Source organism: Teleopsis dalmanni, chromosome X (assembly GCF_002237135.1).
Source record: "Teleopsis dalmanni isolate 2A chromosome X, ASM223713v2, whole genome shotgun sequence".
NCBI classification, from domain to species: Eukaryota; Metazoa; Arthropoda; class Insecta; order Diptera; family Diopsidae; genus Teleopsis; species Teleopsis dalmanni.
Genome location: NC_051848.1, coordinates 36615406 through 36633071, shown reverse-complemented (window position 1 = coordinate 36633071; position 17666 = coordinate 36615406). Strand labels below are relative to the sequence as shown.

Below are 17666 nucleotides of genomic sequence, written 5' to 3'. Positions count from 1 at the left end.
ATCGTAACCTTTACAAAAGTTAGAATGAAACCTATCCTCTTGTAGTTCTAACTTTTTAACTATCAATTCCTGAGTCCAAGTGTGATACATTTAACACTAAAAATAATAATTTTGTTAAAGAGTTGTAGCTGTAACTGCAATCTCAACTTCTATTCCATTCTTCAAATTTAGATTCAAAACCAATCCGATCATGCTATCGAACGATCGAACGATCGACCGACTTCGAAGTAAGATCAACTATTTTCCATTTCTAATTTAATGGCAAAATGCTCAGGTTATATATTGGTATCGCTTCTTTAGTTATATAATATCGGGTCAGCGGAAATGAAATTTATTATTAAAAATACTCAAAAACAAGTCAATAATTTTAAAACACAAAAACACCAAAAAACCTAAGAAGAAACCATCGAAAACGTTACGAGTACGAAACGCAAAGAGGAAAGAGGAAAAGATAAGTAGTCGCACAATATGATTTCAAGCGTTTCGGAGTTATATAATTTTAGATTAAAACTCATATTTTATATTCTTTACCGATGTTGACTTTGATTTGGATATCGATAATTACTTAAGTGCTGGCAATTATGGAAAAATACGAAATCAAAAAATTTAATTACCGGCATCGTACGACCACTGAAAGAATCTAAGAACCTGAAAAAGATAATCATTTGAAGTTGTGCTGAACGATCAAGCACTGGAATAGCTGTGACATTTCGACAAATAAGCATTGGGACCAGAAAATGGGGAACATTTTTGATGGAAGAACAAAAAGAGTTTGAGTTAATATGAATCCAATAAAGTCGTAGTGCCATTTTGTATAGAGCGTCATGGGCTCATCATGAGCAAAATTGTTATTGTTTTCACCGTAAATTAAAAAATTGACAGTGAGAGAAAAAACAATATGTCGGTTCAAATTTGGTCATGAAATCCGACGCTATCTGTGCCTCATCACTTAAGCAAAGCAGTATTATTCAGTAATACCATAAATGTCAACATTTGTGGCTTCTAGAAGCAATTTATAACAATTTCTGTCCAAAAGAGTCAATAGCGAAAATTTAATTATGTATATAGTATATGTTTATACGTTCAGTGAGTATTATGAACGCCTATTTCTCAATGACTAAGTTCAATTCAAGATGTGGAAGATGATGTCAACACAAATCACATCCAAACAATTATTTTATATTAAAGAAACATTCGAATACAAATCACTGATGTTATTACAAAATATGGAATATATATACTATAGTGTGTTTATAGTCCCAATAAACACACTATAAAAGTGCCTAAAAAAATCACATTTAAACTCTCTTATATCACTGTTTTAAAGCTTTAATTAATTTATCACTTTTCTTTAAGACCATGGTCCTTTTATCAATTTAATTTCGTAGAAGTTATAGATTGGACATATATGCTTTTGTATATAATTTTGCATGACTTAAACAAAATTTGTTGGATATACTATTGTACGTTTTGAGACAGAGGGATGAGAATTTATTGATATTATGGAAAGAGATTATTATTTTTTATACTTAACTAATACTTATTTAATTGTTCTTTCTAACTTAAACCTCTTAATTTGTATTATGCAGTCTAGCAATAATTTTTAGCCATCATGCGGCTAGAGAAACTTATCTGTTGTTGTCTAACAATTAACTAACAATTAATAGGTAAATAATGAGGAAAGACACTGCTTCAATTTGTTATGGGAATTCCGAATTGAGAGCTTTCAAGAAACGTGTAAACTATGGTTACTTAAGACAATTAATTTTTGATCCTAATAAACTAAAGAATGGCGAAGTTTGTAACGAAAACAGTCACCTTTATTCGAAGGACTATAAACCAGTAAGTTTGATTTCTGCCTTCTCAAAACTTTTTATAAGAAATGAAAAAAATATGCCCAGAGGTATTTTAAAAATAGCTAAAGCATTTAACAATGGAACGAAGGTTATTTTAACTGACTATAGACATTATAAGCCATTTATACTCTACTTCGATGAGAGCTAAATGAAATGTCTCCGTATTAACAAGTAAAACGTATAAAAAACTCTTTAAAGAGTTGGTCTATCACTTCTCTTTGGTTTGTAGTGATTAACAGAGTTTTCCTTCAGTTTGAATTCAAACCTCTAAAATTTTTTACATATGCGAATAATTTTTCTGTCATTTCGAGGAGACATTTCCGCTGTCAACGCTTGGGGCGTTACATACTTTAAACGGCTTTGTATTAAATCTAGAGCTGATGTCAAAGTTTAATATAGAGGAGCGGTCGAAATACAGAATTTGCACCTAATATGCATGTCAAAGAATATTACACAGTACATGGACCTCATTTCAGTTGCCGTTGTGAACAAGAGCAGCTTTCAAACATAATTTTGAACTGTCCATAAAAAGATCCGATTCGCTAAGCTCACGTCCTATTTGCAATTAGTTGAAGACCTTTTTCTATTTTGGTTTCACTTGTTAATCAAAACCATTTCGAACAAATTTGGAAAATGGCATATAACTTTTGAAATTTTTATTCGATTTTTATGCTTAGCCATTCAAAACATTTGTATTAAGAGAGTCTTTACGATCAATCAAAAAAATTGTTCTAATATTTAAATATTTCTGGGCGAGTCCCAACATATTGAAAATCGACAAAGTTGAAAAATGTGTAAGAGAATAATAATTTATATGAAGAGCAGAATATTCTGGAAATATATTATATACATACTGCATAAAATCTGTTGGCAATTTTTCTAGAGCTTCAATTTTGGCCTTTAAGGTATCGTTTTTCTTCTGCATGTCTGCAATTATAGAATTTAGGAAGTTAATTTGGGCAGTGCTGCCTTCAAGGTTATCACTCTGAAATTATTTTTTATAAAATAATTGATATTAATAAGTGTAAAAATGTAATATTCAAGAGCTTAACTAACCTCTGTTGTCATATTTTCCATGTCGCCATTTTGCTTCAACTGCCGAATCGATTGCAAGTCATTAATGCGTACCTTCAGAGCATTTATTTCTTTAACTTTCTCTGCTTCTATAACATCGATTTTACGTTCGAGAGTTTTATATTCCATGTTTAGGTTCTTTTCGCGTTCAGTGAAAGCAATTTTTTCCGCTTGAAGATTTTTCAATTGAGTTTGCATTTCTGTTATCTTCGCGGTGGAATTCGTACTTTCGTCGTCGAGTTCGTCCATGACTTTCTTATATTCTTCCAATTGCTGTTCGACCTCTTCATGCTTTATTAGCTTTTCGGTTTGTTCTAATATTTGCGCTTTTAATGTCGATATAAGTTGTTCTTTTTCTTTAACTGTAGTTTCATGTTCTAGGATTTTGGCTTGACTTTCACTTACGGAAAGTATTAAAGCTTTCCTTTCAAGTTCAGTGGCTTGGAACATTTTTTTATTGTTCTCTAAAATCTCATCTCGATCAGTTACTTGTTTTTGCGCTTCGGTTAATTGCTGCAACAGACCTGAAACTTTGCCACTCAAATGCTCATTGGTTTTATCTGTCTCAATTTCAAAAATTTCAAATATATTAGCTATTTCACACTTTTCCATTTCCATAAGTTGTAGAGCGTTGCAGAGGTCTCGATTGGTAGCTGATATGCCGGCATTGGCTTCTTGAATCGCTTCTACCATGCCTTTCAATTCTTCAATTTTAAGCTTATCTGCTTCAGTTATCTCTGTGCGATAAACAACTTCATCGTTTGCTAGAGTCAATTTTTCTGTTAATGACTCGATTTCGGATTCAAGTTTTCTCAGTTCTTCTGTGTTGTTTGATTGGGAAATCTTAAGTTGGGCGGACTCGGTATTATGTTGTTGTACTTGATCGTCTTTTTCTTTCAACTGCGTTGTCAGTTGTTCCACCTTCTGCAAAAGTTCCTGTTGTTCATTTTGCAATATTGTTAATTTGCTATCAGATTCAGTTTCTAATTGAGATAATTTCTTTTGTAATTGATTACTATCATTATTGGTGGAATTAACTTTTCCTAATAGCTCCTCTTCCCTGGACTTGAACGCTAATTGTGATTTCAGAATCTCATCTTGCAGCAGCTTAATTTGGTTTTGTAAGCTGGAAATTGCATCATTTAACGTTAGCTTGGTTTGCTCTGCTTGTTTGAGTTGTTGCTCCAAGTCTATAATAACTTGTGTCTTTTCGGTAGCACTATTTGTGCTTACAGTCTCCAATTCCTGGATTGCCGCTTTCAAACTTAAATATTCTGCTTCTTGTTTTTTACTCAGTTCTAAAGCTGTTTCTAGTTCATTACGCAGGTTTTGTGTTTCACCCTGGTTAGTATCAAGGGATTGTGTAAGTTCCTGTATCTGATTCTGGAGTTTTAATTGTGTAGCACTAGTATCATCGTTGAGTATTTGTATAGCTTTTTGTTTGCTGTTTAATTCTTCAGTAAGTTTAAGTACCTCTCCATTCGCATCTGTAGAGGTTAAGCGTAATGCTTCTAAGTCCTTTTGCAGTAATGAGTTTTGATTTGTCAAGCTTTCGCATTTAGACTTTACCATATCTAATTCTCTAGTCGAAGCACTAAATTCCAATGCAAGGGCCTCGTGTTTCTCTTGTACGGTTTTGAGTGATTCTGTACGTTTGAAATTTTCTTCCGCTGTCGATTTTAACTCTAGTGTTAGAGCCTCAATTTGATTACAGAGTGTGTCTATACGATGCTGACTAGACTGAAGTTGACCCTCTAGCGTGGAACGTTCATTGTTGGTTTTATCGACAAGCATTTCGTATGCACTTTGCTTTTCGGCTGCAGTTTGTGTGAGTTTCAGCAGCTCGGCATTAGAGTCAGTGGAGGAACTACGTAGAGCCATCAAGTCATTCTGTAATGATTCGTTTTGTGCTACAGCTGTATTAAGTTTTTGTTGTAGGTTTTCGTGCTGCCTACTGGCTTCACTTAATGAAAGTTCGTGTTTTATCACTTGTTCTTCAAACGCTGTAGACTGTTCATGTTTTTTAGTTAGTTCTTCTTTCGTCTTCTGATTTTGGGATTTAAGCTCTTCTATATCTTTCGCAGAGTTTTTAAGTTTTTGCAGTAGTTCTTCAATTTGATTTGCTGCTTGCAAACTTTCAGTTTGGTTGGCAGCTTGCAAATCTGCGTGTGTCTGTTTGAGCGCATTTAACTCATCGATCAGTTTTTGCATCGCAGTTTGTGTTTCTGAACCTATTGTTCGTGCTGATAATATATCATTCTGCAGGATTTCATTCTGAGAGGTGAGGCTGTCACATTTCGTATTCAGTGCTTCCAACTTACGTGAAAGATCACCTATATTGAGTTCCTGTTGTCCACACTTCTGTTCGCTATTCTTTAGTTGCACCTCCAGTTCTTGAGAGCGTTCAACAGTGTTTTCATGTTCCTGTGTGAGTTTTTGAAGCCAACTATTCGTTGTGTCTAAGGTGGCAACTGTGGATTTTAGTTCATCAATTTTAGCAGCTGTGATTGCTTCTTGTTTGACGTTTTTATCGCGTTCTGCTTCAAGTTCAATCTGGCAATTATGCAATGCCTTCTGCAATTTTTCTATTTGACTTGATAAGTCCTTGTTTGTGGTTGTCAAAGCATTTTCATTTGTACTCGCGGTGTTTTCTAACTCCTTGACTTGACGTTCCAAATCATTTTTTGCAGATTTAATGCTTTCAATCACTTGCGCTTTTGTTTCGATTGATATTTCATTTTGTTTTTTTAACTCTACAATATCAACTTGTAACTTGGAAACCAATTCTGTAGCTGAATGTAACTCCTTACTTATTTCAGCATTTTGTTCATTTTTTGTTGTCAATTCACCCCGTAAAGCAATTTCATTCGATTTTTGATTTTCATTTGCTTCTTTTAAGTCACTGCATTCTTCGCTTAATTTATTATATTCAAGATTTTTCATATCTAGCTCTTTCAGTGCAGCTTGAAGTTGTTTTGACAGCTCCAGTTTCTCACTCTCAATACTTGATGCAGCAGCTCCGGCACTTTCTTGCATTAAAGAAAGCTTCTGCATTTCAATTCTGGCATGTTCAAGTTTTTCCTCAAAACCACACTTTGCATTTTGAAGTTCATCGGTCACTGCTTGTAATTTCGCATGCTCCTCTGTTTGCTGCAACAGTTTGGCATTGACTTCAGTATAATTTTCTTGTTCTACTTTAAGTAGTTCATCTAGCGTAGCGCTCTCTGCGGTTTTAATACTCAAATCAGCTCTTAGTTTCAGCAATTCTTCCTTCATCTCTTGCAATTCGATTTGCTGAGTATTATATTTGGCCATCGAGTCTTCACGTTCATCATCAATGAGTGCACGATTACTCTCAAGTTGGTTACATTTATTAACGTATGTGGATAGCTCTTCTCGTAATTGTTGCAGCTCTGTGTTCTTTTCTTCCATTTTCTTTGCGAGGTCTAAGGAGGCGGATTGTCGTTCTTTCTCATTTTCTTCTTTAAGTAAAGTCAGTTCTTGTCGTAGATTTTCGATACCACATTGCGAAAGCGAAAATTTCTCTAAACTTTCATCTTTTGCCAAAAGCTCATTTTGTAAAGTTTGAATTTCATTTTCGAGGTACTTGAGTTTCTCTAATAAACGTGTTTCTTCATTTCGTTTTTCATTTGCAGCACTTTCTTGATCCAAATCTTTGCTCTCATCTGTCTTTTCAACATCTGTAAAAAAAAATAAATGTTTTTTTTTTATTTATTTAAAATTCTCAAAATTTAAATATTCAAATCGTAAGAGATTTCAAGTTTTCTAGATACTTTTTATTATTATTATGGATTATTATTATATAGTGTTTTGCTATCGTGCGGAAATGCTTTAAACGATATTTGATCATTTCATTGAAGTTCCTAGGCATATTTTGTTATGACAAAAAAATCAGCTTAATATACTTTAATACATTTCTAGTATACTCTCTTTTCGTTTGTTAAGAATCAAATAAAGATATTGGATTGATTTTTTATATAGGGTCGAACAACAGTATAATAGATGAGTTAACGCTTAAAGACTTCTTTTGTTTCGAGGAGACCTCGATAAAAATAAGGGATTCGTTTTAATCTCGATAAAAATCAGATTAGATTTCTGAAAATCACAAAACATTAACAGAACAAATGAAGAGATATTTCCAGACATTTTTGGGTTGGTAAGCACTTTATGAAAATGTCTATCCCTCCGAGTAAATACTTAAGAGTACATAATGAATGTTTGCATACGCGTTTTTATTCGATAAGAATTAGAAGAAGATATCGGATAAGCCAAATACATGCAGAATAGCCATATATAAATACCTATTATCGTCCTTTTCAATTATACCCAGATCAAGGTATTCGATTTAATTTTTGACAATACAGAATAGACGGTGTGATGTTTCGCTTTGCTAGTTACAGAGATTGTTGACAGTATTATGACTATTTTAAAGAAATTCCGTACGTTTTTTTTTAAATTATATCTAGTTATATTTATATTATCAAAACAATTTCGTTCACAACTCATCAGTAAATTTGCACTGAATCATTAATTAATCTTAGATAAAAACTTATTTTAAGACTTACCAGATTTCAATGTTCCCAGTTTATTTTCCAGTGTAGAAATTTTTTCTTTGTAAACTTGAGTTTCAGCCTAAAAATATAAAACTTGTAATTTTTTTATACAATAGATATGAAAAATGTCGCAGAAAATCATAGAAATCGAATTGAAAATTAATCCAGATCATTAATTAAGAGATTAAAATTATTCAATTATATAATATAGCCTTTAAGCTGGTCTAAAATAATTAGCGATGTTCACAATTGTATTGCAAACATGAACCATCCCGTCTAACCATAATCAATTTTTTTAAAAAAATGCGAAGTGGTTTGAATAGCCACTTAGACGCTTACGTGATCATATAAAGCATATATCTATCAAAAACATCTATCAAAGTTTTTAAACAAGTAAATCAAAATCGTCTATTTCGTCTTTTAGCTCACGTAGTTTTTACTAACAATTTGTATCAAACAAAAAAATCAGAAGTGGACGTGAATAGGTCACATCTCACTAAAAGTGGATGATCACATTGAGAAAATGGATTTTCAGTTGAGCCCGCAAGATAGTCGTCAACCAGGTCGACATAGGCAACAGTTGTTCTAATCCTTTATCACAAATATGAAACATGGAATAAAATACATTCCACGAATCGTTTATAGATCTTTAAATTTTTAAATTTATTAAAAATATATAATAGATAATCCTAATAAAAATCTATTAATTTAGATGTCAGATATAAATTTTTTTTTGGGGGAATTTGATTACTTGGTAAGAACAAAAAAATTTGAATAAAGTGAATTCTTTGGCCGATCATACCAGCTGTATGGTTATCAAAACATACCGATCATCAGTGGTGATTAGAAAATTTTTTTCTAAACATATTTATTTTTAGATATAATTTAGGTTTATTAACCTTGTAGCCTATCTTTACTTAAAAAAATGTTTGATTGACTAAGAAACTCAGTTCTGTAGAGCGGAACCTTATTTCCATAAATTAGTGAACTATTAATCCTTTAATAGAAAACAAGATTTGAACCTAAAAAAGTCATTATGCACACGATACTTTAGGTGACTATTAGGCTTAACAACTTATTTGTTCGTACAACTATGACAAAACATCCGATCTTGACAAATTATTTGAGGGGTCATTACAGCCTACATTGCCTTCTCAATAAAATGGGTTTGCTTCAGGAATAAGATGGTTGGTGTTGTTTATAGGTAAATGCAATTTCAAATCATATAATCATATAATTTATTTCTGTCCAGTTCTAATGTGCGCTAAGAGGAGTATACTAGATCGGAAATTACTATCCGTTAACTATAATAACTACTGAGGATTCTTTATGCCAATCAGAATTCTCAGCAAGCATTCGCATTGAATTTCTAATTTCTAGTCGAGTTCAACATTAAGCATTGTCCCCTTAATGTGATCAAAAACCTTTCTTTTTCAGTACAACCTATCCATTTATCTAAATTTTTATAGAGCTTTCAGTTTTATTAATAACTAATATTACTTCAGATCATAAGAATCTTCTGATATTATAAAAAAACTATTTAATAAAGACTTGCAGTAAACTTTAAACTTTTGACATCTAACTCAAAAAATATCGATAACATATTATTTAAAGTTCTTTAATCGAAGGGTAGGAATGTTTGGGTCAAGAATCAAATGCACTAATATTAAAATTTGCGTCGCCAAAAAAAAAAATTTTTAGCTTCGAATTGGGTCGCTAGTGTTTCGATTTGCATCGTTTTTTAAAATATACCTTCAGGGGGGATTCCCATTCCTTGTAGGTCACATTTTTTAAAAGAGGATAACTTCATTAATTAATAACTTCATTAATTACATGTTAGTTAGTCAGTTAGTTTACATTTGTGAGATGAAGTGGAAAGGCAAATTTCTGCTTTATAAATTATAAAAATGAGTCAAAAGCGAAAACAATTATTTTGGAATAAAAGTTAAACGTTTATAACGTTTTAAACTTGGACAAAACCCTAACATTGGGAGAATTCTGGATATAGTTCCAACTACTGTAAAAATAATTTTTTATGGTGATGCGGAAAAGATAAAGTACTATAGAAAACTTGTCACACATTTGCAGGCCAAACAAGTTACAAAAACTGAAAGTCCATTACTTGTAAAAATGAAGCCCCTTCTTTCCGTTCGGATAGAAAATCAGAATCAAAGAAGAATGTCATTGAGTCAAATGTTAATTCAAAATAAGGCTCTGTCGATATTCAATGAATTAAAAAGCAATTCTCTATCAACAAGTGCTCATCAAAAAGCAGAATATTTTTGGAAATTAAATATGTGGAGAAATGTGATTTGATTTGCGTCCGATTTTGTTGGTCCCAATTAATGACGAGGTATTAGTGTACGTGAAATTAATGAAAAAAGTTTCAATTATTTTTGAAGCACAAACAACGCTATTAAATCTGCAAGCAGTATACTCTATACATACATATATACTCTATACATACATATATACTCTATATATACATATATACTCTATAAATAGGAGACGTAACCATACTTTGGATGGTCAAACTACCTTTCAAGTAATAAGCTGGTACGAAGCCGACTAGATGTAAGTGTGGAGCTGTATACAGAAATCAAATCAGTTAGGTAGGAATAACAAAGTGAACCTTCACTACGTTCTTCGCAATGTAAAGAACTATGGAAATGAGCAAGCTGCTTAGCTCGTCAAAAAAAGAGACTTCAATGCAATGATAGAACATCAATGGTATTACAGAATAAGCAAAGTAGTATATGAAGGAGTGCTACAGTTTGCAATTATAATAGCAAAACATTTCTATATCAGTTTACCGAGAACAGATTAAGAATATTGATTGGATGCTATAGGCGTAATGGATATCTAAGCAATACAGATTTTGTGTCAAGCTATATGTGTAGATTCAATAACATAACCGAGTCTTCAGATCACAAACTCTGTTAAACTAGAATCTAAAAGATAAATTGTGTAAAACTATAACACAAAAGACAAACATCTATAATCATACTAGACAAAAATTGAATTTTTTAAAGCAAAAAATATTTCAAAGATTAACTTTATATTATTAGAGTAGACCTCAAGTCCACATTACATTATATATATATTCATTCGAATGCTAAGAAGTCTAGGAAACATTTTTGTCTAAACATTATCTTTCAAATTTTAAAACAGAAAACAGGACATATATCGGTTGTCCATTGAAAATCTATCTTTTCTATCTATATTTCAGTTTCTATCTTTAATTCTATTTATCTATCTTCTATCTTTAATTTCATCTACTTCCGTCTTTATTTTTATATTTATAAATAATGATAGGCGATCTCAATCTATCTTAATCTATCGCTTTGTTCTATAAGCGGCCGATACAATACATTTTGTCTGGTATCTGACCTAAGTTTACGTAAAAAATTAAAGTTTCAACAGATCTTTAAAAAACGAAATAATTTCTTACTCCGAATTAGAATAGAATAGAAGTGATATTGATTTTCAGAGCAGGGCAGCATTAAAACAACAATTTCTCTTTTATGCTGCTTATCGACCCTAGTGGAACAAAATATATTCTGCTATTTAAATGCAAGCTAAAATGTTAACTGTTGAGTATATTCTAAGATGAAATGGGTATCGGAACCCCTGACCCAGATCAAAAACGATTGTTACAAACATGTCATAAGGTGTCTTACCCTCAAACAAGTCCATCATGTTAGAATGGTGATATAAGTTATGTTCTTGTCAGGATGGATGCCATAATGTAGTTATTGTGATAAATCAACTCTTAAACCTAGCGGTTACCTAAAGTATCGCACTAATAGTGACTTTTTTCAGATACCAACTATTTTTCTATAAGAGATTATAATGGGGACAAATTTATTGCGTCATATGGCATCGATCAATAGAATTGTATTGTTGATACAGTTCTAGCACAATAATTTGCCGACTAATTGCTATTGATTTTTGTGTGATTAGGCACCTAGCAAAGCACCGCCCTATTTTTGCTCATCAGTTGCTGCAAAATGTCATAATAAAGTACCAAACTTTTCAAAGAGAACTTTCAAGAAAACAATTACTGCTTTACTGTCTGCGTAGGTGCATATATGTACGCCATTTAACCGTTCGGTAACGAGGACTTGCGCGCCAGCCTCAATAGCGTTAACCTTCGCACCGCGCCAATTCAGGTGTTATAGCCAAAGACCCCTTCTCATATAGTTTTTTTAACGTACTGTAACACAAGATAATTTTTGGTGTGAAACCAGAAATCCTTTCTGAATTGAAATGATTAAGAATAACCGCATTGAAAATTTTGCGGAAATGAAATTCAATATTCATACGATTTGTGCTATCACAGATCTCTATGTCAGAAACCAGTTTACAAATAAGGTTCTGACTATGGAGATATCCGGGCATATTGGTAACAGAGTGCAGACTAGCTGCGCTGGGATGGACTTGAGTGTACAGGTATGTACACTATAGTATAAATGCAAGTTTATATGGCTTATTGCATTTGCTCCTAATAAAAAAAGCTGCATAAAATAGAAGAAATATGTAAATTAGGACAAAAAAAAATTTAGCCTATATTGTTATATTATTTAATAACTATTTTTTTAATGTAAATTTTAACTTCTAGACTGCGTTTTAAAACGCTCAATTAGAGTATCTTTACTCAAAAGCCTTATTTATTTGTACGAATCTTAACTCGAAATATTTTATAATATTCTATTATTACATTCGAAAAGGGGTTTTAGTGTAATAGGTATATCAGCTAAAAGTTTACTAGGAGGTAAACTTTATTGAGGAGGAGTAAGCAGTTGTTGATAAAGATATATTACATAAATGCGATCTTATACATTTATAGCATATATAGTATTATATACCAGCTGGTATACTTCACACTGGTATACTATATTACTATACCAGGATATTACTATACTAGCTGGTATACTATACTATAATACTAGCTGGTAGACTATACTACAATACCAGCTGGTATACTATACTACTATAATAGCTGGTATACTATACTATACTACTATACCAGCTGGTGTACTATATACTACTATACCAGCTGGTATACTATGGTATACTATTATATATACTACATAAATATAAGATCGCCTTCATTTAATATTTCTTCATCAAACACTCGTTATAGGTAAGTTGTAATGACATGGCTATGAACATAACTGAAATTTCACTAATATTTTATATACAACAAACAGTAGCAAAATTAGTGGTTCTAAAAGTTGTAGAATCTCTGTCCCGGAGCCAGTCGTCTTTTTAGACGACACAGGTGTGAACTGTACTTGAGGTTGCAAGAACAATATAAATGTTCTGTACTTGATAAAAGCGATTTTACTATAGGTTCAAAATAAATTTCAATTTTTTTTTGATTTTCTGCGACAATGGTATTAATTAGAGAATATATCTTACATTTAACTCATCTCCATAGCATTGTGCTTCATGTATAGAGAATTGCAATTCTTCACTTTTCTTACGTTCATCTTCCAATTGGAGTTGCAGTTGGTTTATTTTTAAGTTTAACTAATCAAGAAAAAAATTAAAAACAAACAACAATAATAAAAGTTTTTTAATATTTCATTTATTACAATATATTTATAAAATAACTTTTAATAAGTATCGTTTTGTTTATGTATATATATATATATTATTCAAGTTTACGTATGTGTATATAAAATGTATTTCCAATCTTATATAAAAAATATATAACAGCAGCAAAAAGAAAAAGATCGCTAGTGACAAATTTTTTTAATTATCTTAACGCCGTAATATAAAAATTTACTTATTAGAAAAATTAATTTTAAATTTTTATTTTATCAAAAATTAAAAAAAAACGTTTTTGTTTTCATTTTTCGAAGTAATTTTTTTTTTTTTTTGTTTTGCCTGCGATATTTTTTCAATTCAGTTTTTGGTAAGAGGAAGTCTGCATAGAAGACATCCGTATAGTTTGAGCACTTAAACTGCGACACTAAGTGGAAGCGACATCAATAATGAGAACAAACACGTACGCCTATATTCTATATTCTATATTATATGGGCGTGTTGGGTTGGCCGCCTATTTGATGCGCAACGGTGTCAAAACGCTGTGTAGTATGCAATGTCGTTCGTGGTTACCGTACCAACCACGGAATTCACGGCGAAGATCGGCTAAACGAAAACTGCGTCGTTCGATGAGACGAGCCCAGCGATCAGAATCACTGAGTTTTTTCTATATAGTTGATAGTTTTTTTTTTGGATGGATGGTTGGTTGGTTCATATTTAAAGAAATTTTTTTGTTGTCGTAAAGGAGAAATAGAGGTAAATGTGATAAAAAAAAAATGTTAGTAATGTGATAAAAATATATATAATTTTTTTTTTTATTATTAATACACATAATTATTTAATACGTTGAAAAAAAAAAAATATTTTTTTGTAGTGATATTGGTGTCCCTAGTCAAGAATAGGAACTCAATGCTAATTACTTTTCATGGTAAGTGCCAATTTTATATTCAGAACTGAACCTTCGAGTTTTGAGAATATACCGCTTTATGAGAGTACATAAGGAAAGCCAATACCGTTTTCAATTCGTTTTGCATTCATTGCAAATTTTAAAATTTTTTACAAAGTTATTAATTTTATAAATTATTCAAAATATAAAAATAAGTAAATAAATGCAATACAGAAATAAAGAAACAAAATGAAATGTTAACATATAAACTCAAAAGAATCAGATTCTAATAATCAATTATGGTATCGCCTTGAAATGAAAGATATGGTTAACCATAAGAGAAGCTCCTACATTTTCGATTTGTATTATATGACAATCGTTCTTAGTTTTTTTTTTATTTATTTATATACTATTTGACATGACTTTTTCTAAAAACCTGTGCTTACTGGTGTAAAGACAAGCGGTGATATTAAACTTACGATGGAGTCATTAAGAGGACTATTCGACATGTAGAGAGATGAAGTAATTTATACTTTTTAATATTTTTATAATTTACTTTTGTTTTTTTTTTCAGCAATCAATAAATAAGTTTTATTGAGTATAATTTTTAATTTGCAATATTTTTAATTTATTTTAATTTTTTTAGATCAAATTTTTTTAAACAAAAGCTTAGTTTCCTGAACACTCCTAGTTTTTCTTATAAATGGTATCATACTTGCATCATATAAGTCTGTAGAGAATTAATGTTATAATTTTTAAAATCTGTTTTTGTCACAGTTACATATTGTAGTTCATTTTAATGAACTAGATCGGTCAATAGTTCATTGATTAATTTACTTAAATAATAACATATAAAGACTTGCTTTGTAGGATATAAAAAGTCGAAAAGAAAACGTTTTTTTATTGTAATTTGAATATTTACTGTCTTATAAAAATTGTAAGTAAGTCCCTTGTGACTTAATGAGTTATTTGACTAAAGCTAAGCACACGATTTCAAAAGAACATCCAACGTTATATGAATTGTTAAACTATTCAGTTGCTCAATTTCTTCGATATATTGAAGCAGATGAATGATTTAATTCAATAATTCATTATAAAATGTTTAATGAACTATTTTTTTTTTGTGAATTACAGAAGCATACTTTCTATGCAAATAAGTCCTATTAACATAGAGTAACTGAAAATTACATCACAATGGGCCAATAGGCCTAAGTGGATCCACTAGGGATCACCGGTATAACCTTACTGAAAATTATAGTTTAATTCTTTGCTTTAAGATTCAATGATATTACTAACATAATGTAAGATAGTTGTTAACATGACTCATATGTATATTCAATTTGAAAATTTTAATTAACTTATCATATAATATTATAAATATATATATTTAATGAGAAGAGAAACCTCAAAGAAATATTTGATTTCCCTATACAAATAAAAACAAAGTACAAATAATAATAAAAACTAAGAACGATTGATTTGGTGCTAAATGAAAGTTTTTGAAGTGTAAGATATTTCATTGAAATAATTTTAATCACATCGTTTGAGGAGAGTATGTATATTACTTAAAATCACATATATCCATAAAATATAAAATAATCTAGTATAATATTATTTTTCATTTTAAACCAAGCTTTTTTTATGCACACAATTTTTCATTTATGGTTATGTTTATAATACATTATACAGAAATCATTTAGTTTATATTTAAATATTAACTACGAACTAATTTTTTTTTAACAAATAAATAATAACTACTACTGCAAATATTTAAATACATTTTAATTGAAGCATTTTTCTATTTTATAAAAATAATAAGACCACAAATTAATATTTCTAATAGAAATATTATTTACATTATATATTAGGTATATAAAATAATAAAAACAAAAATATATTTGAATTTAAAGCTTATTTTTAATACTCGAAATAAAATACGTATATATGTATGTATGTACCATAAAATTTGAAATTACAAAAAACAAAAAAAAATTAAATGACAAATTAAAATTTAATTAGAATAAAATCTTTTCCATTATATATTAAGAAAGTTAATCTTTAAATAAAATATATTTAAATTAAAAAAATGTTTTAAAATGTTTTCCATTATATATTGAGAAAGTTAATCTTTAAATAAAATATTTTTAAATTTAAAGCTTAAATAAAATAAAAAATTATAAAAAGAATCGAAATTATTAATAAGCATTCATAACAATATGGAACATGTAAGCTAAAAAAGAAATATTTAAATTTTTTTTTTTTAATATTTAAAAAAAAAGAATAACAAAAAACCCAAAACTATATAAAAAAAATAAAATAAAATTATAGATTAATACTTAACTAAAAACTAAGGTTTTCACATTATATATTAAAAATATTAAAATAAAAATAAATATTTGAATTTAAATATTCAAAACCAATTAAGTATATATAAGCAACAAAATACAATATTATAAAAAAAATTGAAATTATATAATTAATTAATACTTAAGAAATACAAATTTTTTATTTTATACAAGCATACATCAACAAGTACATATAAAATTATAAAATATTTTAATTAGTTTTATATTTTTATTAAATTAAAAGCTGTAATTTTTTTTACATTGTTTTTTTTTATTACAATAACAAAAAATTAAATTTATATTTTAATATATTTGTAATGGTAAACATATAAGTAAATGTTTATTATATTCAACCTATACTGTATATTTAAAAAAAATTCAAAATTAATAAAAATATTTGAAGATAAAACTGATAGATAATTTTTTTATCTCTTTATAATTACTAGGGAGAACCATATATTTTTTTATGTTTCGATATTTATACCGAATGAATCAATATTTTTATCATTTTTTAAGTTTCTTATTTTTTTGAATTGATTTTTTAAAGTTAAAGAGGAAAAAATTTGATATATTAATATTATATTAATGACAATTACTAGTTAATTAAAATCAAAATACGATCACGTTTAAAAATTTATGTTAATTTATTAAATAATTAAACTACTAATTTTAAGTAATAAATTATTATTAATTAATTAATTTCTATTAATTTGTATTATATAAACATAAATAAATCTAAATTAGCAGTAGAAAGTACAAACTGTTAACTACAATTAAGAAGATAATACTTTAGATAAATAATTAATTTTAATATTTTTAATTATAAAAACAATATTATGAATATTTTTAAATTGTTAAAATAAATTAGTATATATTAATGTTTTATTTAATTTTTGTTGGTTTGTTATAGTTACAGAAATAAATACATATATGTAACAGTTAAGATTTTGGGAAAAACCAACGAAAAATAGAGTAGTTATTAAAAGAATATATATAATTAAATATTAATTTTTGAGTTTAAGATTTTCTTCTTATAATTTTTTTACTTTCTGCTCGAAAACTAATAAACATATTAATTAAAACATATTAACGTTTTTGCAATTAAACAGTATATTTTTATTTTTAAATTTTTTATTTTTTTAATTAAGCCTATTCATTTATTTTTGTAAATTTGTTTTTAACTTATTGGAAAGAAAAAATTAAATTATAAATACTAAAATTTTAATAAAATATTAAATATTATAAATATAAAAAAATATAAGAAAAAAATGTATTTTAATTGAATTAATATATTAAAGCTGCCTACAATTATTAATATTTTATAAAAAAAAATGAATAATCAAAAACTGTATGATCTACGAAAAAAGATATATTTTAT

The 17666-nt window shown here is 28.9% G+C and overlaps 1 protein-coding gene across 4 annotated transcripts in view; it reads right to left on the bottom strand.

The window, feature by feature from the left end:
- LOC119687741 (restin homolog) overlaps window positions 1–17666 on the bottom strand; it is a 60351-nt gene that overhangs the window by 2399 nt on the left and 40286 nt on the right. For 3 of the 4 annotated variants that reach the window (XM_038102183.1, XM_038102181.1, XM_038102182.1), the window contains 4 exons: window positions 12929–13039; window positions 7517–7583; window positions 2913–6631; window positions 2711–2841 (listed from right to left, as the gene is read on the bottom strand). In XM_038102183.1, the coding sequence (XP_037958111.1) occupies window positions 2711–2841; window positions 2913–6631; window positions 7517–7583; window positions 12929–13039 (4028 nt within the window). Of the gene's footprint in view, window positions 1–2710; window positions 2842–2912; window positions 6632–7516; window positions 7584–12928; window positions 13040–13355; window positions 13725–17666 lie in introns of those variants that run through there. The other variant, XM_038102184.1, reaches the window with a different exon arrangement.